The sequence below is a fragment of the Sparus aurata genome, chromosome 7 (assembly GCF_900880675.1).
Source record: "Sparus aurata chromosome 7, fSpaAur1.1, whole genome shotgun sequence".
NCBI classification, from domain to species: Eukaryota; Metazoa; Chordata; class Actinopteri; order Spariformes; family Sparidae; genus Sparus; species Sparus aurata.
Window position 1 is genome coordinate 6,709,980 of NC_044193.1, and position 26,575 is coordinate 6,736,554.

At 41.0% G+C, this 26,575-nt stretch overlaps 1 protein-coding gene across 3 annotated transcripts in view; it reads right to left on the bottom strand.

Moving 5' to 3' along the window:
• The window catches only part of LOC115585614 (tripartite motif-containing protein 16), a 155,903-nt gene that overhangs the window by 104,327 nt on the left and 25,001 nt on the right, over positions 1 to 26,575 (bottom strand). The window contains exons 2-3 of one of the 3 annotated variants that reach the window (XM_030424128.1): positions 25,717 to 25,794; positions 24,243 to 25,174 (exon numbers count right to left, since the gene is read on the bottom strand). In XM_030424128.1, the coding sequence (XP_030279988.1) occupies positions 24,423 to 25,174; positions 25,717 to 25,794 (830 nt within the window). In that variant the 3' untranslated portion in view covers positions 24,243 to 24,422. Of the gene's footprint in view, positions 1 to 12,043; positions 12,118 to 24,242; positions 25,175 to 25,716; positions 25,800 to 26,575 lie in introns of those variants that run through there. The other 2 variants (XM_030424129.1, XM_030424127.1) reach the window with 2 other exon arrangements.

Below are 26,575 nucleotides of genomic sequence, written 5' to 3' on the forward strand. Positions count from 1 at the left end.
ATGTGCCGGCATCGCCACTGTGCTAGAAAAGGAAATATGACAGCCGTATAAACAGTCAATGAGCAGGACAAGTCTTGGGAAACCATCAGTTGGCATTTTCATGGTCCACATGTAGTGACCCTCTCTCTGTCCTTCATCACTCTTCTACTTCTTACGATGAAGCACATTTTAATCTTTATAGTGGCTGAGACGTTGGCCTTGAGATGTCTTCACTGATCACACGTTGGCATAGTGGCAGTTTCTTTCCATCTAGGTAACAACACATCTAAGAACAATGACCGAAAACAACGAGGACAATGCCGGCGGTGTTTTTTTTAAAAGGTCTTAATTCGTCATAATCCTCTCTGCTCTTGTATGACTGGAGGCATCAGTCAGTACTTGAATAAGTAAACAACTTTTGCAGATAAGACAGCTATGTGCTTCAGGTAGAAAAAGATGAAGATGAGGGTTGCATGAGTCATCAACGCCGAGTCTTTCCATCCACTCTGACTAATTTCTGTAGGGGCGACGGACACAATAGCAACATTTTCTATGATATGGGAAAATAGTGACAATGCCTGTTCAGTTTAAGGCATACAAATGCGACAGCTCTGGAATAAACAACTGCTTTTGTGATGCTTACATCGCCTAGTTTACGTTCAAACTGTGGGGGAGGCGTTGATGCAGTTCCATAGTGATGTGTCTGAAGCAGTGTGTAATGGATTGCATTATATTTTTGGAAGTGTTGCTGTCATTGTGTCCACCCTCTAAACAGCCCGGTGTAGTCAGAATTCACTCACCTATCTGTCTATCTGACTGCACGTTTTTAAAGAAAAACGTGTAGCTTTTCAAGCATAACAGTCAGAAAATTGACCTGTTTTTTAAATAAATAAGCGCAGGAGTTTTTTTCTCCGTGATAAAGAGTCAGCCAGCCTTGCGGCATTCAATTGTTAGAGAGGTTGCCAGGGACACCTGTGAGATCTGAAGCCTTTGATTTCCTCCTGAGTGGAGGAAGGACGTGCTGGCACGCAGCTGCTGTTATGGTGTCAATTTGTAGGATACCTGACTGGAGAGAAGATGCTTCATTACACATGAGACAAACATAACATAAAAGGATGGAACAATGGAGGATAATCACTGTTTTATCCTCACTACCTGCTGACCTTTAACGCTATAAGACTCTAAATTATTAGCGCTTGTGACAAAGGAGATACAGTTCAATGCAACACCATTTTAGGTGAAGAGTTTGTCCTCTTGATACTAGTACGCCTATAGAAGATGGGTCAGCCACATTTAAAGCAGCGATAATCAACATTTTTATGGACAATAGATCACTCAGACTACTTTTATATGAAAGGTGTCACTCATACTGATGAAACCACGGATGATTATAACCCGATTCTGCAGCTCAGTTCATCCCTACAGAGACATATTATATGCTTTTTCAGGTTCATTGTTTTATTTTGAGTTGCTACTGTAATATGTTCACATGCTCTAATGTCCCAAAATTGCGTCACTTCTCTTATATTGCCTCTTCAAGCTCCCCTCCTGAAAAGTGCAGTCTGCTCTGATTGGTCAGATCGCACAGGCCTGAGCCGGGAACACTTTTTAGCTTGCACTTAGCAGGACTTCTACCGTGAATATCACCAAAGTAGGCATTTCTAAACCAAAACCTTTACCGCTGCACATTAGAGAGAGAATATGAGGGCACTAAATGTGACAGCTTCTTAACAGTCTTTGTTTGGAATGAGCAAGCTAACTGCTAATCAAAGTCACACACACTTTTCACACAAATTAAGTCCTGCAGCTTCTTTTTTTTAGACATATGTAGCTATATCGTTAAATTTACACACAGCAGCAACATACACACACACACATCAGTGAGGATACCAGAGCAGAACAACAAAGCTGGCAGTAAAGTTATCAAATCTATAACTCAGTATTTATCTTGACTATCCAGCATTACCCCAGAGTTGGGGTCACTTTATTAGCCCAGCAGCGTGCCAACACCTGTTTTAATATGCGGACTTACAAAAATTAACAGTCAAGCAATATATATCATGGCAAAACTTAGTCTTCCAAACTGAAGTCATAGACAGTCGGAATCACGTTGATAATGTGGTCTGAAATGAAAATCATCCTTGAGCTTGTGAAGTTGCCAGAGCTGTCAGAGCGTAAAACACACACAATTTAGTTTACCAGGTGGGGACATTAAGACTTGTGACTTCTAACTGCAGAGCAACTCCTGGCCAGTTTGTATTTTGTAAAAATAAAAATGGTGCTGGTCTCTGCAGCTAGCAGCAGAGCAGCTTTGCTTGAATCTTGTGTTCAACATAATGCTAGTGCTACCGGTGGATCTCAGCAAGAGTAGCTCTCAAGCCCTGGGCTACCATGGATCCCCCAAGTAGATTTAAACATTCTTTGTATATCATCACTCATGTCTGATCACTTTTCAAGCACATTTCTCTCGCACAAATTGCAAACAATATTATATTCTGTGCTCATAGCCATTCTCTCTGGCATTTCTTCAGGGCACCTATTACCTCAAAGTGTGGCAATTTCAATCAAAGCCAAAAGTTAATGGTATATCATCTTTCAGACAGCTTCAATCGTCTCAGCTAAACTTGTTCGTCAATGCCTGTGCATTATACATCAGCCAGATCAAAGCATCGGCCATTAAATGATAACATGTTATGCTTCGCAAAAATCTAGGGGAAAAAATACGCATGACAGCGTGAATTCAGCTAAACCGGGTTCCAAACAATTTAATGAGCATAAAACCAGGCTGCTGTGAAATTTGCACTTTCATGCCGTGCACATAGGCGGAATACGTAAGCGCTGTATGCAAATAAGCTTGGAACGGAATTGCTGAATCGTTGGGCTTAAGGAGCACGACAAAAAAAGGGCGTTTTGCATGCATTGCGATTCTTCACAGCACCTCTGTGCCTGCAACATGCCTTATTCTCATTTCTGAATAGTAAATGAAAAGCTCATTTGGCGAGGCTCAGAGGCTGAGGCTGGGGTCAGAGGGGCTGCTCAGGGTAACTCAAAGTCGCTCCATATGATGAGATTTCAGTTGGTTCATTACTCACATTGCTACCTTTGTAATTCAGGCAGCTGTCGGTGTCTGGAGGGACCCGGTGCTGGAGAGAGGAAGCCCGGTATTTTTGTCAGGAAGAGAAAAACAAGAATAGAGGCGCTAAATCACAATGTGTCCATCATTTCCAGGTGGAATTTATAAAACGGCAGATATTTGTGTCTGTAGGACCGGAGCCTGTATGGCAATAGTGTAGTTTTACCTGGTCAGTGAGCGCAGCATATTGTAATATTGTAGCATCTACTGTTTTATTCTCCAGCGTTTTCTATATTTCAGTTTTCACTATGTTTCACAAAGGTACAGTACAAATACATGTTCTGCATCTGTCTCAGTTAGATCCTTTTATATCAAACACGCCCACTAAACCAGTTACAACGAAATGTTCAACATCTACTGATCAAAAATCAAACCTAATATCTCCAACTACAAAGCAATGAATCTCTTCCTGTCCGTCTGGATGTTACCGTTTACCTTAAGAATGGTTCATTGGATCTACTTTAAACTTGGCAGGTACTGAGGACCGAAGGAAGTGTAGTGTTGAATTTGGTGCATGCAAGACATTCAATATAAATACATTTTGAATAATAAACAGCCAATCCTACTCTGTGCAGCGACAGGAGCATGACTTCAGCACTCTGGCTTTATTGGCTTTGCAAAACTGAAGCTGGGCTCACACGTGATCCCTCAGGGTTTCCCCTACATGTAATTGACTGTGGCGCACCGCCACGGCAAAATAAAAGCCGCCACACCTTCAAAATTCAGGCATAAATAAATCCAGTGTTAGAGAAAGGAAATATTTTACCGTCGACTTCCACCGCAGTCTTTGACGTTAACTAGCATGTTGGATATTTTGCTTGATAATTAGCTAGAGGATTAAATGGTCACTTAGAGCGGAGTCCTGCACGGGTCACCGCATCCGACCAGTTTTCCGACACAACTTACATTCCGTACCCGAGCTGACCCGGTAGAAATTGATACCGACGCCCGAAGGAAAGTTGGACGGACGCAATTTTTAAAAGTGAAAGTAAGACAGCGTAGAGGGAATGAGTTCTGGGAGGGCGCAAGCACGCATGAATGAGCTCATATGAAATATAAATGCTAATAATGACTGATGATAAGTGACGCCTTGAAAATGGCAATCGTAAAACCCGACCCACCTGTCCAGGCGTCCGCATGTCCTGCATCTGTGTCCGACACAGTACATTATTTTTCACCCGTGCAGGACTCTGACTTAGATAACTCCTCTCTTGAAACAAGTAATAAAAGTAGCATATTTTTTTTACAATATTAGAGCTCATGATGGCTGTGTGAGAGCATTATAACCCTATGACATAAGTATAAATAAAACCTAAACCTAAACTGACGACCCCCCACAGTCTCAGAAAATACTGGGGGAAACGCTGTCCCTCTCACGTGATCAAATGGGGAAGCAGACTTAAACAGAATGGAGAGTAGCGTGGTGGAACAAACTGCTGTCGTATCATGTTGCAGTGAGAAAAATTAAACGCCGAGGGTTAAATGGGTATGGATGTGCAGCCAACACTGGTTTTCTATTCTTCAGCAAGAACTAGAGGCCAATAATAGTATGCTAGCTTATGTTAGCCTCAAAGCGCTAGAATGTTTACCGTTGCTTGGTTGCACCGTAATCTCCTCTGGGACGCTTCTCTCTGATTGTTGTGGTCCGACTTCTAAAGTATCAATGTAAGATTCAAATAGATTTGTAACAGTAACCATAACATATTCGATAATAAGCTTAAAGCCCCCTCTAGTCAGTATTTCTTCCTGTATAATGGTTAACATTCCTTCTCCGGCAGAGAATTGGTTAATAGTCATATGTAATGCATTACCATGGCAACCAGACTGCAGAATGGATGAGCAATAGCATGAATATTAGCAGGAATAGCGAGAGCCGTCACTCAAGCATAAGGTCTTCTTTAGTACTGAGCAGCCGAAGAGTTTATTCGCGGTCAACCTGAAGTGCGTATTTAGAAAAAGTACAAAATATAACCAAAATGACAAAATACACTGGAGGGGATCTTTAAAGGGGCACAATGTAGAAATTCAAACTCAGAATTTTATCATTAAGAATATCAATGAGGTAAGTATACAAACTCGGATGTATTTTTCTATAACTGAGTAAACAGGTTGTTTTCTGAGGAAAATAAGCTCCCAGAACACTTTCTGAAGCTAGAAAGGTGGCAGGGTCCGCCACAAACAAACAAAAGTAAAACAGTATGAAATTGTGCTGTCCTTTAATGTCAGTTTGTTTATTCAGTCATGAAATCAACGAGAGTTTGTTTATTCAGTGTTTAGGTATTAAAAAGATTTGACAATGCAGATCTTTCTCTTCTGATTAAAATATCTTCCCCAAATCTGCATAGTGCACCTTTAAGAACAGATCTGTTCTGAACAGCGTGTCTTGGACGGGTACTGCAAGAGTAAATATAAATTTCAGGTTGCTCATTTTGCTGGTGCACTGTCAGGCGTCTGACATAGAGCAAAAGTGAAGCAGCCACAGAAGGCTTTCCGCAAAAAATAAATCAATATTCTACGTTGTGTTATTACATTTTACACCTGGGCAATAAGCAGTGTACATACACCCACACAGCTTACTTTGAAATTATATTTCGAAATCTTTTTTTCGTTACATGATTTAGTAGCTATAGCTGTTAATTTGATATTAAACACGCACGTGGAAAAACCAGCCCTGCCATCTTCCACTCGACTCTTCCTCCTTGACGTCTTGATGATATTAACCACAAATGGCATGCCCGGCTCTCAGGATATTGTACCGCTCTTCTGAATGCATTCTTGAGTGAGGCGAGCTGCATTATGTAAGGAAAAGAGCTGCACGTTAATGGTAATGTGGACAGCATGATGAAGATGAATTACCATTGTCTCGTCATCCGTCTCCTTTGAAACCCAGAAGCAAGGAAGGCAAGGGGAAAGAGAGACTACTTACTGTTATGGCAGCTCAAGAATGACTCATATCAAAAGTGCATTAGTGGCCGTGATAAGACAATAAGCATGTAAGTTGGGAGGGGGAGGTATGCAACATATATAAAGCATCTCCCCGTTTTAAAAGACATACAGAATTATAGACAGAACAGTCTCACAATGGATATGTGAGCAATCAGAAATAGCATCAACAAATCAAGCAATGACCTTTAAAACTTCCCTGAAGCTAAACAGGATGCAGCTGAGTAGAGTTTAATTTGTGTTCTTAAATAGCTCATTATATCTCTCCAAACCCATATACACAGGTGAGGGGCTAAATACTGATTCCTGCTGTTCTACCTCAAAGTAAGGTGCAGTACATTATCCACAAGTACCAAAGATGACTGGCACAAATGAGAGATATTCATCCTTATAAAAACTAAACCTGCGTTTGTACTCTAAAGTGTGATTTCGTGCCCTCTTAGTGTGTTTCAACATGGATATAATTGCAGTGTGTTGAATTGTGCCCGCAGGAGGTCCTTGACATGACGAGCGTAGACTGTACGGACACAGTCATCTCATCGACAAACACTTGTACGACTTCAGCTGATTGCAGCGATCAAATCTCAAGCAACTGGGTAATTTCATACATATCACATGATTCATTCTTCTACTTTCGTGGATTTTAGAGTGTCGTTATGTTCGACTGAAATGGCCTCTAGAATTAAAAGGAAAAAAAACATTTGATCTTCTTACAGGATTAACTTTTGTGTAATCAGCCCAGTCAATGAATTACATTTTTGTCCAACATATGTTCAGTGCCAATGCAGAAAATACTGTGTCCATGCAGGAAATCAGAATATGTCTCTGAATACAGGCCTGCGTGAATACAGTTTTCGTTTTTATTTACCATAACCATAATCTTTCCCTTATTTTAACTTGTCCCTTATGTAGTTGTCTTGTGCAAGTACAGCCCGTTCTCACTCTTTGACACCATAGGCAACCCTCTAGATAAGTTCTCGTTGGTCAGAGTAGTTTGATGGGTCGTACACTGACATTCGGTCTGGAAACAGATTTTTGAATCCCATTTTGACCTGAGTTCTATTCCTTGTGTACATGAAGAAAGTTACAAAACTGAATGTAGTTATTTTACCCCAAGTATGATTTTCCTAAACCTAACCCCAAGAATCCTTCAGGCATGTTTTCACCATGTACAGCCGTGAGACGGGAGCTGATCGTGTTTCCACTGGCTGCGCCGCTGCACGTTCTAGCAGCAAAAACTGTAGTTGCCATATTCGAATCGTGTAGAAAATGAGACGTTGACAGTGACATTAAAAAATAATCAGTTTCATGTTTTAGATTTCGTATTTAAATGATAATAATACCAGTGTGGAAAATACATGTTCCCCTACTAATTCAGGATGGCCAGTGGACCTGTAGCAACATCACCTGACGTCCTCCTTTGCCCCTATGACAATTTCATCAGCTAGAGGGCTTGTCACTTAAAACTAAACATGTCACTTTGGGCCACTTGCTAAAAGTCTGATGTAGTTGTTCTCTGAGCGTGGACAGTATCAGCTGTTTGTTTTGTTTGATATCATCGTCATGATCACAAAGAACAACAAGATATGCTCCATGTCCTCTCTGACTGTGGAAAACAATGTTTTGCCTCAATCATATAAAATATGAAATCACACCGACAGTCTAGTTTATCTGTTGCCCTACAATATGAGTTCTTTAAATAAAGTATAGGAAACATGAGACAAGCTCACATAGATAACACATAACTGAAGTCACAGGATATCTGAGCCTTAGGCAAAGTGCTTTTGTATCCAACATGGGGCTCATGATGTGAGCTCTAGTGTTGAAGTCTCACCTTCAACTTCCATCTGGTAGAATAATGTAGCACTTCCTGCAGGGAGTAATATTTTCTGTAAAAATCTAATAGGCAAAACATAAGTGGTGTTATAAGAAAATAACTTCTATTTGACAGGGTTTTTGAGTGGTGGCGTGTGTTCCTCAAAGTGAAACCATATTCACTGTGGTTTTGTGGCGTAAAGAGAAAACCTGCTGAATATACACACGCAGTGTAGCAGCTGTTGTGATGACATATCTGCTTGTTTGGTATAATTCGAAACCACAGCGGGGTTCTGGGGGTCCTACTCTCTATAAAGTTTCCTGCATTCTGGTAACATTTGAACAATGATAACAGCTAAATAACAAGTCAAATGTAAATGAATTTTGTGTGTCAAATAATTTCAATTTGACTTTTAATTCTCAGAAAAAAACAAAGAATAATTTCCCCTCTCATGTAAATCTGTGGGACAATATAACATTTATCAGTTTCATTCATCCATTAATTTCTGCCCCATGTCCTTTAGAGAGTCTGTGCCCACCACCGGCACTGCTATACGTGTGTCAACCTGGGGATTAACTCGGTGTGACGCCTGTGATTGACAAAAAAAAAAGAATGTGGCAGTTTTTGCAACCTCTTTTCTTCTCCCTCACGCATCTGTTTGTTTAAAAATCCTCCCTTTTCTCCATTTCTCTGTCCGTCTCTCACTCACTGAGTAGGACGAGGTGTAACAGTAGAGCAGACTTCATGCTGTATGATAACTAAAAGGGACAAAGTGTGAAAAATTGACAGGAAATTGGGAGAAATACAAGAGAATTGTGACCCCAGGAGGAAACTGGGAGTGGGGAATGAAAAACAGGAGACTCCTGGGAAAATCGGTTTGCAAGTATGGTCAAAACCCTTAAAAGCATCAGATGTACCTTGCAATTTAAAAGTTGTGCAGTGATAGATTTCAATTAATTTCCTAGAGACTGTTCTTAATCCTAACCATCAACCACCAACAATTTGCCGCAATATTACCCTCCCCTTGGCACTGACCCCAAAGTCAGTTATTTACCAATTGGTTACAAAGCTTTGGTCCCCAGTTTGACAGGCTGTCCCCAGTTGACTGGTCAAAAGTCTGAAATGCGTCCTCCAAGTTTCTTAAGTCAGAAATGAACACATAGTTGTGTTTTTCAAGGTAACTCCAACCTTAGCCCAAAACCAAGTACTTAACCTACAATTTTTAATATGGGGACTTGCTTTTGTCCCAAAAGGAAGGTTGGTCCCCATATTGTGTAAACACACTCATGTTCCCACAATGTGAGTATCACAAGTCCATAAACACACACATACACACACACGCCCAAGCAAACAATCCCCTTTCCTTTCAGGGTAAAGCCTAGCAGATATAATAAACATCCTTGCCTTGATGAAAAGGGATTACTTATAACTGAGTCCTTTGAGTGTACGTCTGCTGTAAATGTACCTGCAGCATACGGTTTGCCTTATTTTCTGCCTCATACAACAAAGCATCTTCAGCCATCACTTAAAGATGGTCCAGTCTACAGGAAAAATACTCTTTTGGATTAGACTAACAGATTGTCTCGTGTTTTTGCAATTACCCATACTTGAGTTTAGGAGCTCAAAGTGGCTCTTAATCCCTCTTAAAATCAATGCAAAAAAGTTCAAAAGCAGTCATACGTGGTTTGTTATGATTTCTTTTTTTAAATCCAGCAATTAATCTTTTTTTTCCAGACGAAGAGTTCAGTCAAGAAAAATAACTGTGCTTTCGTTGTCAAACCCTCTGAGTCGACTCTTTATGAGCCTTCATATCTGCTTAATTTTGACTCATCTGTCAGTTTGTCAGTCAATGTTAATGACTCATTAATGAGATATTGTGCTCTGCCTCACAAGGCTTTGTTTAATCAGTCCAGTGTTGTTGTCTCACAGATATCCTCTTGCCTCATCATCAGTGTCTATTCTCTGACCTCAGCACACTGTACCCATTTTTATATCAAAACCTAGTCAGTGCTTTGATAGGTTTTTGATATAGTGAGTCCCTGGGACCCACAGCTGGTCCTCTGAGTGGGTCCCCAACAAAAAGTGTGCTTTCTGACAAACTTCAGTGTTAAACCTGTGGTTGAAATTGTGCTTATATACAATACAATTCTGAAAATAAACATCTTTAATAAATAGCAAATGTATTGTTAATTACATGTACATCAATTGTGTTAATAAACACTGAAATGCTTTAAAAACTATTCATCATGCAATCGTTTATTGTAAAGTTGCAACTGATGTTTATAATACTGTCTAAATACTGTCTATAAGCATTTTTTGAGTATTTTTTTTAAAGCTGCAGCTGGTGTTTATAAACTATTAGAATTGCTCAATAACTGTTTCATAAAGCATTTAACTGTTAGCTAACAGTGACATAAATACTAAAGCAACATTATGTAGAAATTGGCATTTTGTGCAATTGGCACCTCCCACAGTTTCTAAGTGAAACAACACTGTGGCAAACACAAATCCCTGTTCTGTAACAATTTGTCAGATGTAATGTAGGCGCTAACTACAAACAAAAGTCATTATGTTGTAACAATGTAATGCTTTGATTCTGAAACTTTAACTTAAATCTTATTAACTATAGTTTTACCATTTATCATTATTCAGTGTTACCACATCATGTGTGTTTGAGAAAATGTTGCTGAGGATATGAATAATTATCTGGACCAACATGGTCTTTTTTTTAGCTGTCTCTTCAAACCTTCACAGAAATGTTCAGCGGGCATGTCACAACAATTAAGTCCCCTGACTGGGAGGGTTTATTCATCACGCCCACAGCAGTCCCACAAGAATACCTCCCTCCATTCCTGACGGCACCTCGGTCTAAAAACACCCCTTTGGGATGTCTATCTAAGGCATCGCTGGGGTGACTCTTAAAATAGATTAATATCCATTTATAATTTGATGAAGAGTTTTGCTGAGTCTTTCCCATGCTTAGGGGGGAGAGCTTTTCTGTCGCCGCAGCACGGCACAAGTGTGAGTACACAAATTCAGTTTTCATCTCTCATAGTCCAGAAAATGTTATGAAAACACTGTCCACCATCCTCTTTCTGTGTACCACATGAAAATCAGCAGGTTAGCACAGCCAGCATGGAGCTCTATCAAACCTGAGGATCAGCGTTCAGAGTCCATTACAAGCAATCATCTGCACTGCTGAAGTGTCCTAAAGCAACACGCCGCATCCTTAACTACCACTTCCCCCGCAGAATAGGCAAACAGTGACAGAACCTCCCTATCGCCAGGTCATTATTATTATAATGGACAACCCATATGATACGAGGCATAATGCCACTAAGACTTGGATTGCTTCATTGTAAAAGGTCTGTGGCTGCACAGATAGAGCTGCAGTACAATGTTGTGACAAGCGTGCTGAATAGTTAATAAGAGAAGCTCTTCGGTCTGTATGTGCGCGTTTGCATTCATCATTCTGTGCAACTAACATTCTGTAACCACCTTAAATGTGTTCCTGGGGAGATATTGGAACTTGCACAATAAAAGAACAATCTAAGAATACGGCAAATCAAACCAGTTGGAAATTGACAATAGATGCTCCTCAAGGTCTGGCAAGCAGTGTGCATGCAGGTCTGCTTTGATACCGAACACTGTTATTTACTGTGCTGTTGAGAGTTCATTTCCCTGCGTCTCTCCACAGAGATATTTATGACCCCAGATAAAAGTGTGTGTCGGTTTCACTCTGCGCCACAATGATTCTTCATGTATTTCCATTCTCGTTCTGTAACCGACACACCCATCAAGATCAATTCAAAAACAGCTGAAAGGATTTGGCTGGGTTCTTTCCTCCGTGAATGAGTTTGTAATGGTGTCTTACAGTTTTTTACTCTCACATGGATATTTGAGGCTTTTTCACAGTGTTTGCGACACAATGGTTTAATGACACGATGAACCTTGAGATGTATTTGATATATTATACGTCGTACAAAATATTTGAAGGCTTTCTATATGAATTGTTCTACATGGTCCCCAGGGGATGAATCCCACTCACTTTGTTGGATCATGTAAAGGTTTTATTTTTCACATAGAGAGTCATCAAGAGGCGGGTGTGATAGAGCCTCAGGAGAGAGAGGAGAAGAAGAAAGAGTGGGTCACTTGTCTACACGATCACTCACTGGCTGTTTTAGGCTGTAGAGCGGGCGTAGCAGCTCCTACTGCTATGACCTGCCGTTTGTCATCATCTCATGATCTAGGTGGTGAAGAGAGATAATGGTGTCTGATGTGAAATTACAGTCTTTGCACAGATAACAACATGAAAAGGCAGCCACGATGCCATTTTTTCATCATTTAATACACCATCTCCATAATATCTCCATTTTGCATTCTGATGATTTTTCTCATGAAGAGCTACAGCAAAAGCAAACATCTGTACTCCAACTTCATAAAATTGGGACAAAATTTTAGACGCACAGTCGTGGTCCCCGGGTTGCGTATTCTATTACTTGTGATCCCCTGATTGGTTCAGACATTCATGTTCCCAACAGGAGAAAATGTAATTACATGGATTATCCCCTGGGTTTTCATCCAGTGCCATCCTCAAGTTAAAACTTTAATTAGTTGAATACTTTTGCTCACGACCAAATGTCTGAAAATTAATGAGATCTCCATCATCCTCAGCTGTACATTATGTTCAGTGCATTGGCTGCGTAAAATATGGAAAAGTGAAGCCAATGTGGAACTGCCTTAACCCTGCGTTCTCTTTAAAGGCCAGCAGGGGGAGACTCACTCGAATAGGGTGAAAATGACCTTCTAAACTCGATTTATCAGCGCATAAACAGTTTATGGTCTCTCTCGCTGGTCTCAGGTCATCTTTCTACAGCATATATATGATTCCATATATAACTACAGGTTACCTCATATTGATTATAATTCAAAGGCTATTAAACAATGTATAAGAATATATGAAAATCCACGCGGAAGGCTGCAGGGTCTCTGCAGGTACGAAATACTAACACACCTTTTTTTACCCGTTCCAGTCTCCCTCTCTGTCTGTTCCATCTTCTTTCATCTTGTTAAGTCTTGTTACGTCGTTACATCTGCCTGCGTGATCTGCACTGATAGGTTGAAATCAGTCTTGTGATGTTAGGAAAGTTTGAGAATGATGCAAAAATATTTTTGTCTGACGTTGTTCTTATCAAGTCATTAATTTTCTACTTTTTTTTAATCTAAAATTAATATTGTGGGTATTTCTCATTCTAGCAAAACAGTCTGATCATTTTCAAACTTTCAGTGATACCCTGAAGAACGGCAACTTATGAAAAATAAAACATTTCATTAGACAGTTCAGCAAAGTTTTGCATCAGTGCGATGGGAAAAAAATGCAGAAAATCAGAGCGAGAAAATAAAATGCAAGCGTAGTTAGTCACGTTTCCTCCTCTGGGTCAAACACACACACACCATAATGTCCTGACGATGCCCCTCAGAAAGTGGCTAATTTGGTCTCATCAGCTCTTTCCATAATCATGAATCTGATGATGACATGAGAATAACAGAACAGGGACCCTGCTGTGGGGGCGGGTTACAGAAAAAGATGCAGGAGAGAGAAACTTTCTGGCAACTTGGCAGCAATCACAACAATGTCCAACAACAATTAAGCCTCCTGAGAAGGGAGCATGAGGATGTGCTTATTCAGAGGGTCTCGGCGAGGACTGTGCTGCCAAACCCCAAGATGGTGCATGCCACGAGATCCAAAGCAGACTGCTCAGTCAGTATGCAGCACACAGAATTAGTAAATATCCATCTGTCTATCCTATGTAGCTAGTATCCAAGCTGCTGGGATACAGTGTGTTTGCCTTTGGGTAATAATCATGTGTTTTCGCCTCAAGAGCGTCGGCTGAAGCAGCCTTGAAGTGCAGCTCCGTCAAATTTAGTGATATTGGTGTGGTGGCTCAGCTGTACATTGAGACACAGACGGGGACAGGGGCAGCAAATGAAGGATGAAGGTTTGTCTAGAAGTCTGTGTATGTGTGTGTGTGTGGAGACAGTGGTGACAGTAAGTCGGTGTGTGGGTGGACGGATGGGTGGGCCTTCATCCAGTTGGGGAGGAAGACTTATTGCTGTGGTTTGAAGACAGTGTCTCCAGCATCCAGGACTGCTTCACTTTGCAGACTCCAGTGTTACATCTTCTAACACTCACTGTATTCATTTTACTGTATCATGACAGCCAAGCTATCACATAAATATTTTTTCTTGTGATTTTCATTCAACAGAGTACAGCAGGAAACATCGAGCCGAGTGCCTCCAAATGCAAAAAAATATTTGAATTAATTATAGAGGATTGTCAATGAGATGTGAATGAATGTGGTTTCTTATGCCATCAAGAATAATAATTACCTCGGTGTGATTTGTGTCATTTAATTGTACAAGTGTTTTTATTTTTGCTTATGGCCCATTAAGTGGGGGCGGTAATCTCTGACGGGGCGAATGGAGAACAATCTGTCTCCTCAGAAGCTTATTCAAATCTCCCAAGATCCGTCACTGTCTATTGTTATTATTAGTTTTGGCATCAAAAACTAATTTAGAAATCAGAGTCGGATAATTAAAAATCCAAACTAAATCCCATCCCCAGAGGAGAGAGTGCATCGGAGAGCTGAGACCGCTGCCAGCCGAGCCAGCAGAGAGATAAGAGTCTTCAGGCGGGATGCGTTTTATTTTCTGTGACGGCAACCTTGTAAAAGGCTGGCTGATCTCTGTCTGTCACTCGCAAGGTCTCAGGCCATCTCTAAGTATCTATCGCTATCCCTCTCTATTTTCTCTATAGAAACCACGTCATAATTGAATAGAGAACATGTGTGTGTAGAGATTTCAATCTGTGGTGAAATATAACAAAGAAAATTAGTCGAGTGCCATATTTAAAGATGCAGTGTGTTGGATTTAATAACATCAAGCAGTGTGTTTACAGGTTGCAACCAAAGAAATACCCCTTGTCTCACCCTCCCTCTCTAGAGCCAGTGTTTGTTTGTCCTTTCTGGGCTACTGTAGAAACCTACTTTGTGACCCGCTCCCTCTATAGACATAAAAGGCTCATTCTAGTCAAGCTCAAACAAAGTTATTATTTTCAGGTGATCATACACTGATGAAAACGTCATTATGAATATTATAATCAATTTCTGCGAAAAGATCCACCGAAATCCAACAAAGTAGACCTTTAAAAACACATTTGATGAACCTGTGCTTTAATTTTAACGCTACTTCATACTTCTACTACATTTCAGAGGCTATTACTGTACATTTTACATGACAGTTTGGGTCATCATAATGTAATATTTTTACTTATGTCATAGGCTATTTAGGGAATGCTCTCACACAGCCATCATGAACGCATGGGCTTGGAATGAACATTCATGTTGTAAAGAAATATTTGTATTATTTGTTTTAAGAGAGGAGTTATCCAAGTCAGAGTCCTGCACGGGTGAAAAATATTGTACTGTGTCGGACACAGATGCGATCGGGTCGGACGCCTGGAGAGGCGGGTCGGGTTTTACGATTGCCATTTTCAAGGCGTCACTTATCATCAGTCATTATTAGCGACACAAATGATAAGCATTTATATTTCACATGAGCTCATTAATGCGTGATTGCGCCCTCCCAGAACTCCCATTCCCCACGCTGGCTTACTTTCACTTTGAAAAATTGCGTCCGTCCAATTTTCCTTCGGACGTCGGTATCAATTTATACTGGGTCGGCTCGGGTGCGGAATGTAATTTGTGCTACTGTCGGAAAACGGGTCGGATGCGGTTATATATATGGCGGGTTCGGGCTGGTTTGCAAAATAAGACCCGTGCAGGACTCCGCTCTAAGTGACCATTTTAATCCTCTAGCTAATTATCAAGCTAAATGTCCAACATGCTAGTTAACGTCAAATACTGCGGTGGAAGACGACGGTAAAATATTTCCTTTCTCTAACACTAGATTTATTTATGCCTGAATTTTTAAGGTGTGGCGGCTTTTATTTTGCCGTGGCGGTGCGCCACAGTCAATTACATGTAGAGGAAACCCTGCATCCCCTTTTCTAGTTACATTAAAATCAAACACACAATTATTTAGCGACTGCTTTGTTTTTTTGATAAACATATAAGGGGTTCACGCTTCTTTAATGTGAGGATTTATTGCTTTATATACCCTAACCCTAAAGTTTACATTCCCATTTTCTATTGACCACTGATATAAAAATAAAGACAGCGTGACAGCGTGCTTTGACAAGAAGCCAGCGTTTGGTTTTGACTTTAAGCCTGACCACCGACAGTTAGCTTCACGTTAGCCCGAGGGACCGCACATAGCAGCACTCTATAAGTCCTGGCCTCACAACAAAGATCCGCCATTGGCTCATGACACAACACACAAGACAACTTTGAAGTTCGTATGAGCATCTTGTAGAAGTTAAGTTTACGTACTACAAACTCATTTTGTTCAGATGTGTACAAAGCTGTAAAGTACAATGAGCATTTTCTTTTAAATTCAGTAGCAACGTTTTACAAAACCTTAAATTTTGCAACTTGGCAAAACACTTAAATCATGTTTTATATTTATGTGTATAGGCAAGTCATGGTGGCAGAACACTTGCTGTTTCAAATGAGTGTTGAATATACGTCATTGCTAGTCTTGCAACTGGACCAGTCTATCCACTAAATGCAGGGAGACCAAACGGATATAAAATCTCCGTCAAATTCTCAGCGGGACAGCAAACAAACCTGTCCCTGTTACACTGAAAACCAAAGCATCAGTGGTACTTCACTTCTCACTAATCGAGGCTGTCGAGCACAGGCAGTGTCAGTGGAGGGTTCGCAGCCTCGTCAGGGACACCTCTCACCCCGGCTTCTGACTGAGCGCCCTCCTCCACTCCGGGAGTAATCTTTGTTCCAGGACCGGCAAGCTCAGGAGCAGCTTCTTGCCCTCAGCTGTCACTCTGCTGAACCCTGCACCACAGAGATACCACTGCCTGTACTGTATATATCTATAGCTTACTGACATATTATTAGGATTTCTTTCTCAACTTATACCTTTCAAATGGAACTCCTCTACTCTTACTCCTTTAAATATGTGCATTACTCTGCAGTTCATCGCTTTTGGATGCATTTTCTTGTCTCACTACTTTGACAAAGTTGAATCTAATCTAGTCTAAGCTAATTTATTCTCCACAGATTCTGGCCTGGTGTCTTAATTGCATCGCGTCTGAATTATACTGACCCTGCGAACTGCCTTTGAAGGCTCCTCATGATAAACTGTTTATGAGGTTCAAAGAGAATTGATCCATGTGAGTTGCACCGTTAAGGAACAATACTGTAGAGCCCATTTCCTCCAAGCAGAGCAGGTAAGTCTGCGTTTCATTTTGAGAGAAATCCATTTCGACCCACCGCTGCAGAAGTAAGAATACAACCCGAAATGACCCGCAGAGACACTCGAGTTGTAGCGACCACAGCACATTGTTTATAAAAATTCATGTAGGTTTTGTCAGCTTGTCCAAACATGAATAAAATACCGCTGAGAAAACAACCGCATAAAAAATGTGAGTCGTTCTCTCTGCCTGGGACTATTAAATCTCATATTAAGCCTTCCAAAAGCAGTCAATACCCAGAATCTGAACCATTTGATTCACTTCTGGGATCAAATCTCACCTTGCGCATTTGTCGGTCACGCTGCGTTCGGCCTCGTTGCTCGGCTTAGACAACAGACAGCTTTGAAGATTTATAAACATTCCACCGTGCTCTCGTCTAGCCCATAATTTACAAAATGTCAACATCCCAGACAATAATAGCTTTAATTTGACACTTTAATAGTCTTTTTGAAATATGCAGCAGGTGCAAGAGCTGTTCACACATGTAAATTGCCTAAAATGAGAGCAAGAGGTTCAGTTGCGCCCTCGCAGACATAAAAAAAAAGTTGGCGAGATCTGGTGTTATAGTGCCTAATAACAAACAGCAGCAGCTAAAGAATACGTAATCCATCTTGATGCGACATCTGGCTTGTCTGGAGTTATACAACAGATGGAGACGAGCGCTCTATAACTGTGAGACGGTCGTGTATCCTCACAGTCGGAAAAATATAAGTCCAGACCAGGTCCATTTCTCTGCACAGATCCCGTCTCCCCGGGCCTGAGGCTTTATCCTCTCCTCACCTCGACACTGTGACACGTGTCAGTTAATCCATGACTCATTGAATGTGCGTGATAAAGCACTGTCTCCCAACTTCCTGGTCAAAAAAAAAACTTCAGTATGACTTAAGTTAATAAATGGATCAATCAAAGCTGGATTTGAATGGTTTTCTGCCTGCCATCTGAGATGGGGATTATTTTCTTTGCTTCCTTCAATACCTCTGGAAATTCAGATATGATGAAATAAGGCTGCATGTCATTAGAAATTAATGAATTCAAGAATATATTGGATCACGACCTATGCTTGTCAAATCTTGTTAGTTAAGGAGTGTGTGAGAATTATTAGGGGTGGAGGTGGGGTTGGGATTTTATATTTTATTTCACGTTTTCCTTGTGAGGTTAACTGTAAAAAAAACAGTAAGTCTTTTGTGTGCAGTGCTATGGGTATTAAACATGTGTTTCACTGTGTCCGGTCTCTGTAGCGGCGCTTTATTTTCACATCAGAATCAACCCTTCGAGCCACTACGCCAGTTTATAGACAAAATAAATGAATTTTATTGGTGGAACACGTAAGTTTTCATTGCCAACGGTGGCTCCCACCTTTATGATTTGCATCATAACAGAGGGAGGACCGTCAGCCGTGGATTGTAACAAAGCACCTTTTCTCAAATACTGAACATAATAAAACCATGCATCACAAGATGTGATGATATTGAATGTTTGTGAAAAACATTTCAATTTTCCCTCCTGTTGTATTACTTTTGCCGTCATTGGCGCAAGGTTATCAACATGTCTACCGCTAGCAGCCTGGCTATTGTGCAAAACAAAAAAACAACCGTACGAATCCCAATTTGACCAAGAAACCTAACTTCAGAGAGAGTAAAATACCCAGTAACTTACTGATCTAGTCGAAAGAATGAACCGCCTCGAGTCCCAGTGGGAAGGGGAAACAAGTACCAACCAGGGAACAGACTTTGACACAACACCACAGTGCTCTCTATTGAGGGAGGGCCTGTCTGTTCTCTCTTGTTTCACCTAGGCTTCTATCGCTCTTCATCTTCGACTTCATTAACTGCTACCTGGGGAGCTTCCTGTTCTGCAATGTTCCATACTTCATCCTTAACTTTTCCGGGGAAACAAACATGGATGGTGCCATTTCTTTAAAGCCAATTACACTCTGCACCCAGTATTTACTTTAGTGAAAAAGATGACGACTTCCAGTTTAAGACTTAAGTTTAAGGTTTTGAATGCAACACATTCACATGGTTGTGGTGTTCTTTTACAGTGTGGAGGACGAGATATGACTCAATCATTTCAGGCCACAACATAAACTAATTTTATTGATATTTATTTGAACTATTTGGAATCTGTAGTGGGAGAAATATTGCGATGCTTGAGCCAATCAGCCGCCGCGGACCTGGTGCCCTCTGTTCAGTTCACTCTTTGAGTGTAATAACTGTTTATTTAACATTAGAGTCACTGTATTTCCACCAACATTTGTTATGTTTGCAATAAATATGTGCTCTTGCTTGGAAATAATGGCCGGCAGGTATTCATTCTTATCGAGGGATGAGTCCAAGAAAAATATTATTAACTCTGGGAAAGGTTTAGCTTTCAATAAAACAGAAGATTGAGTCCTCCTCCCTTCTCCAAGAACTTCCATACAGTCCCTTATATACAGTATATTTTATTTAAACTGGATGTTGTCATTTGTTTTTTTTATACACCTCTTACTATAATTGAGATCAGAGTCTTTTGGTTCATTATCCAGAAATATTGCCTAATCATTTTAAACACAGTGTACCATTAGAGGATCCCACTGTAATTAGCACACTTTACTATCCTTTACATTGGTTTGCAATTACCTTGGGTGACGAGGCATCGAGCCTGAAACATGAAAAAAATTGATTGCCCTATATTTCTCCTAATTACAACAGCTGTGATCAATTTTGGGGTTGTTGTTGTGTCCAATTACTTACTTGACCGAATCCCCACAGTCCCCTTGCACTGGAGCTTTGAGCTCAGCAAACGAGCTGCTGCCTAATATTGTCGAGGACATTTATCGTCAACGTAGAGATTCACTGTGGTGTAAATATATTTGACACCAAACTCATTAGCAACGTCTAATCTCACATTTCTTCCTCTAATTTGGCCTACGATCCTGAATGATAAGGAGACACTGATTGTGCCTTCATGTATGTTCCAGTGTGAGCCTGAACAGAAAGAAACCAGTCAACACACCTCCCCTGTTTCTCATACTTTACCCCTTAGTGATACACTGTAGTCTAATATTCTGCTCTTATACAAAAACATATTTATCATCCAAAACCATGCAGCAAATAATAGACCAATTATTCAGTAAAAGGAAGTGCAGATTCTGCATAATGTCAGGTTCCTAAAATGCAGCGAGTTGACGGTGCACGATAAATTTTGTGTAAGTGCGTGACATGCCTTCGTTACTTGTGATTTAACATCTAAAGTAATTGCCCAGGTGTTATTTTCTGCAGATAAGTTCAGTGGCACGGCCAAAAAGTTACTTCCTGTGGTGCAACAAGGAAGATTAAAAAAAAAATTATGCGAGGCAGTGGTGAATAGCGTATGATGATGTATGATCCAAACAAATCTTCCTCTGGCTCTCAGACAACAGCACATAGGCGACTGGTATCCTGATGTAATTAATCTCCATAATCTTTGCCAGTTCAATAAGAGCGCTGGTATAGAAAAAGAGACAGACTTATTTACACACAGGTGCAGTTTGTAATGATGATGACCCGCTTTATTACTTTCAAAGTGCCATCAAAGTTTACTTTAAGATATATTAACTCTTTTCCCACGATAAGCCAGATGACTTCGATCATGAGTCAGGTTATTAACACACCACAAGAAATACCTTGTTGTGAGAGTGGACGAAGGCAGCGATGCTCAAAATAATCCCTGTGAGGTGTTTTCCAATTTCATGAGCTCATCCTTCAACGTCAGTCTTGCCTATTTCATTGATCTCATATGTTATCTCAAATTAGGAAGCCCTCTCGTCCAATAATGACAGACGGTTGACGCGTCCTACCTTTAGATTCGCTCCTCAACAAGGAAACACCAACAGACAAACAAGAATGGAAGGAAAAAAGAAAGAAAAACAAACATACAAAAAAGATAGAGAGATGGAACACTAAAAATCCGACAGGGAAAGAGGAAAAACAAACAAACAAAGTAGGAAAGAAGGAAGGAAAGAAAGAGAACATTTCTTTGGAGTCAGTGCAGACGCTCATTAAGTCTGTCATTATGCTAATAAATCCAATTATCTGTCAGCTGTTGCATGCTTGCAGCCATGAAAACAGAATTCCACACTCTAATTCTTCAAAATTGTCAGGTTTTAAAGTTTTACAACACTGTAATAAAAAAAATACCGATCATTAAAAAACACTTTAATGGCAAAGTGAAAAACTATCCAAATAAATTACAAATGCAAAAGACAGGCTTTTCCCCTTCATTAGACACACCTGAATCATCACTGATGCAGCCCTTTGGTTTTTAGAATTTGCATGCTGAAATAAATGGAGATCAGCTGTGAGTAATGGAGGGGTTTCATTAGATTGTGGTATAAATACATATGGAAAAGCCAAACATTTGCAGCAACAGCAATGGTTTATAAACAACTATGTAAATGTTCTGGAGGGACTGAGTCAGTCCTGAGTCAGATCTCAAGCCAGTCGAGAGTTTGTGGCTGGACTTGAGAAGTGCTGTTCACTAAAGATCCCCAATGCAACATGACAGCTTGAGCAGTTTTGAAGATGAGGAGAAATTGCAGCGTTATGATGTGCTGTATTGAACTGACTTGGAAGGGCTGAATACTTATGCAAACATTTACTTTATATTTAAAATTTCTAATTCCTTTGATGGAAAGGGGCTTATTCTGTTGGGGAGTGTCAGGCCTCAGCATATCATCAAAGTAACTGACAACTGCTGCTCTTTGCTAGCTATCCTTGGCTGTAGCTAGCTACCGTTGGCTTATTAGCTCATGGCTCAGTCAGATCTACGGCCAGTGGCACTGGAGTTTGCCTGGACCGAGACCTCAGATCACCACGGGTGATGGGATTCAGCTCAACTGGATTTGGCAGCCTGATGTCTGGACACTGATATTCTGAACACAGGCTCCAAGACTGCCAGATGTCAGTTTGAAGACAGGGGATACAGTATGGAGGCGATTTACTGTGGATCTGACCAGGACTATGACTTTAGGGACGAGAAGAGACGGCAGACGGGGATATATTCACTGGAGCAGAGAGAGTTGGTCCTCAGCAGTGCAGTGTGCAGTGCCGGAATATTTTCACATCTTACTCTTCGAATTAGGGATTTATTACGACCAAACCTGAGGCGATTGTGGAACAACAGACCAAGATTGTGGGAGAGAAACTTAAATTCAGAAGTTGTTCGGTTGTATTTTTCTGTTTGGCGAGAAAAAAAACAGTTAATTCAGTTCAGTAGTTACACTAAAAGCTGGCCTTGTATCTCCCAGCTGAAACCACGGGACAATCGCCCATCACCTCTTGTTGGTGCAAAGCCAAATTAGAAGACAGGATGGGCTGACTTCATTTGACATAGCAATAGCATGTCCTACAAATTGCTCCTTTAAAAAGGCACATTGCGTTGTAAATTGCCATTCAAACCAGTGATGTTGGGCCGAGTTGCTGAGACACAGACGCCATTGGCACCATTACCAGACACAGTACCATCAACATGATTTCGAAGCTGTTATTTTACATAATGTTGCTTTGAATCTTATCTGATTTAATGTTGTGAGACAGTAAAGCATGAAAACTTTCAACAAGGGTGAGAACTGTTTTCAAGCATCTGTAGCTACAGCAGTGCTGACTTTTATGGCAGTAATTGTAAAGCTGTCTCATCTAACACGCCCCCGAAATGGCAACTGACTCATCTGTGGCGCATGTGTATGAGAGGAATTACAATCAAGCCGTCATTACCTTGTGGCCAATTGTACTGGTAATTCTGCGAGGATGACAACAGGTTGGCCGGCATTAAGGCTCATCTCCCTTTGGCTAGTTCAGCACCTGCCTGCTGGCCACCGGCCTAATTTTTTTCTGACAGCCTCAGCAGGAATGATTGATGCCCGAAGGCCTCTGATGGTGAGCGTGTCTCGGTGCCAAGCTGCTCCATCCATACAGTACTTCCTCTTGAATTAACTAATTCAGGTCACACCTGTCATCGCAAACACCGAAGTGAAGTCCCTCGCAGGCTTACCGTGGACGCACTGTCTTTGGAGATAAGCGGGAACTGTGCGGTGCTGATAATAGTATGGAAATTGTAATCACCTTTGGGGTACTTCTGAAGCAATGTAGGCTGAGAAATGTGTAGATCTGCATTGATTAGCTGATGCTACACAATGCTCGTGGCTAACAAGGGTTTTATTACGAAGGTACTCTGCTGGCATCCAGCAGTATAATGAATAGAAAGCTTCTTGTTTACCTTGTTTCAGAAACAGTGGCCACTATATATTTATTTTCTTTGCTGTGAAAGATTAATTCCCACGGCTCTCTAATCTCCATCTTTTTCCAGACCCTCCTCACACATATCATAAGACCACAGATATGGGAACACTTGAGCTTTTTCTCTATTGTTTGGCGTTGATAATCTTCCTCTTTGCTTTGTGTACGATCACCTGAATGTATTGCGGCATACTGAACTCCTTATCCTCCTTTTTATGCCACACACATACACACCAACACACACACGCACAGGGCTCTTTTAGCTCCAAAGAATTTTAAACCTCCCAATGTCCTGATACTATTGCATTTTTCATTGGTATTTTAAGCAAAGAGTTGTGAGGTCTTAGAAGTCAGCTGGCATTAATTCCTCTGAGGCAGAGGGATTCAACTTCTCCCTGGAAAGAGGCTTAAAAGAAAGTTCTCCTGCTTCCAAATGACTAAAATTCTCCTTTCTCACATATATTTCATACTCCTTAGTGGACAGGAGAACAACAGGTAATTGAATGCAAATGGAGTTTACTCTGTTTAATCCCCCAAATTTAAATACAATAACTTTGATTTTACTGAGGTTTACCATTTGTATGTTAATCGCAAAACATGGCTTACCAGAGAAGTTGACCAATTGCCTCATTGTTTTCCATGGTTGTGGGTTGTCAGGGCTGCAGGTGTATACATAATACATCAAGGCAAGACGAAATACAAAGAAACTGAGATTATTAATGCTGCTTTGTGGAAAAAACATGAAATTTATTGTGTTTTCTTTTTCAAACTACAATGAAGAGCTAGAATATCACACACCAGGAGAGATTTTATTGCATTAAGTGTGACGAGAAGCATAAATTAACTGAAATATTTTTCAATATGCTGTACAGTTGAGGTTGTATCAGGTGCCATGCGTCTAAACTAAATTAACTTCTCCATCCGCATCACATTTATTCTGGCCAGTTTGGAGAACCAGCGATTAGCATGTGTGCTACTGTGGGCAGCAGTTTGAACGAAGCCAAATTTCTGGCACAGGGAGACGGCCGCTGTCTGTGGCGAGGTGACGTCCATAGCGAGGTGGGCGTAGCCTCGCTCTTTGCAGAAATCGAGGGCCTTCCTCGTCAGCTGTGACCCCAGGTTTCTGCGGCGCCACGGAAACACCACAGCCATGTGGGATATCTCGCCGTAACTCCCGTCTCCGGCTTCCTGTGCAAACTCTGAGCCTCCTGCCATCACGCCTCCATTGCAGTCATCAAACCTTTCACCTTCCCCCTCTCCCCTTCTACCCGTCACTGCCACCATCCCCACCACCTTGGACTGGCCGTTGACGTCCGCCTCCGCAACCCACAAACCGTTATCTGGGTTTTCCAGGTAGTTGGCTTGAATGTCAGCCATGTCTGTACTCAGCCTCCTCGTCATGTAGCCTTCGTAGATCTCGTGACAGCAGTAATAAATGAGGCCAGCCCATGCACTGCCAAAGAGTAAAGCTTGGAAGTATGAGCTGCCTCCAAGCACATAACCAGCCATGGAAATGCTCAGAGCAATGCCAACGTGGTCTGGGTGGCTCATGGCCTTGAAGAAAGCCGGGTATACGTGTTCGAGTATCCCATCGCGAAAGAGTGATTTGACCACGTTTTCATCTGAGGGGCTGTATTTCCTGATGGAGAACTGAACTGCATGAAAGAAATGGGGGGGGGGGGGCAAAGAATGAGAGCTCAGTAAGATTATCCTGGCTGTTGTTGCAAAAAGAAATTCCTGCAGGATTTCACAATGGGCTCAACACGCTCACGTAACTCGTTGTTACAATCAAAGCACCTCTTACAGGATCTCACCCCTTTTCATTTCTAATTTAACTTTATTCCACATGAAAATAAAACCCTGCATTTGAGTATGACAATCTGAGGTGAAAACCACAATTAAAATGATTATAGCCTTGTTTTTCTGTAAGAATTCAAGAGCGAGAGTCATTCTGAGAGGCATTACAATTAGGTCTCAATAGTGGCTATGATGGAAATCAAAGCAAGGTGAGGTTTCCAGAGGCAACAAATAAAAAAAGGTACTTAGATTTGGTGAAATGTGCTGTGTGTCATTCAGGTATGTTAGTACTGCTATTCATTTCTAACCAAGCTGTCTTATTAGCGCTCTTGTTCATAATCACTTCAAAATATTTTTGAAAAAGGTATAAAAGATTAACATAATCAGAACATCAACTTACAGTTATTTTTCTGGGCCATTCCGACTCCTTCCCCTCGTCTTTCACTCCAGTCTGAAGGACTTATCGCTGCTGCTCCCACTGAACTTAAGCAACAGATTGTGATAATCAGCCATTCACAAAAGGGACTGAAATTAGTCTGAGCATGCTCACATGTGAGCAAACACCCCACACACACACACCCCCACAGAAAAACTTGTGGACCTTAAATGACTTTGAGCACAACTGCTACCGATATATAAAATAATGATTACACAATCAGTTTTAACAGTTCGACTGAGATGATGCTGATTTTGAGGGAGTACGCCTTAAGTTTAATTGAGACTAATCACAGTTTTGCTTTGATTTTGAAAAGTGGAGGTCTTTTTCAAACATCTTAGTTAGCTTAGTCAACAGAGTAAAGAACTCCATCATCGGATATCTAAAGGAGGACGAGCACAGATACGGAATATATTAAGTCAGAAAACAGCAGAATGAGAATCCAGCACTCGTTTAGTAACTCAGATATTTTTCAAAAAAAAAAAAATTGTTCTTATTAACTTCGTTTAGGGTGCTTCAGTTTTTGGTGGTGTTCTCTCTGGAAGCTGCTGTGGATCTCCACACTGCGTCTTCCCCTGAATATAAGGTGAAGGTAAAATTAATATCGTCTTGCCCCTTGACACTCGAGTGTCCTATAGTGTCAGTGACTGTGTCTTGAGCAATAACCTGGTGGCCCTCTGACATGATTAAATTTCCTCAGCAGGAGAACGGCCTTTACACCTGTTTAAATCAATAGCGCTGCCTCATGAATCCATGAGTGCTAGAAGGTCAAGCAACTCTGGAACTTTCTCAAACCATTTCACAACCAGCATGTGAATTCTGA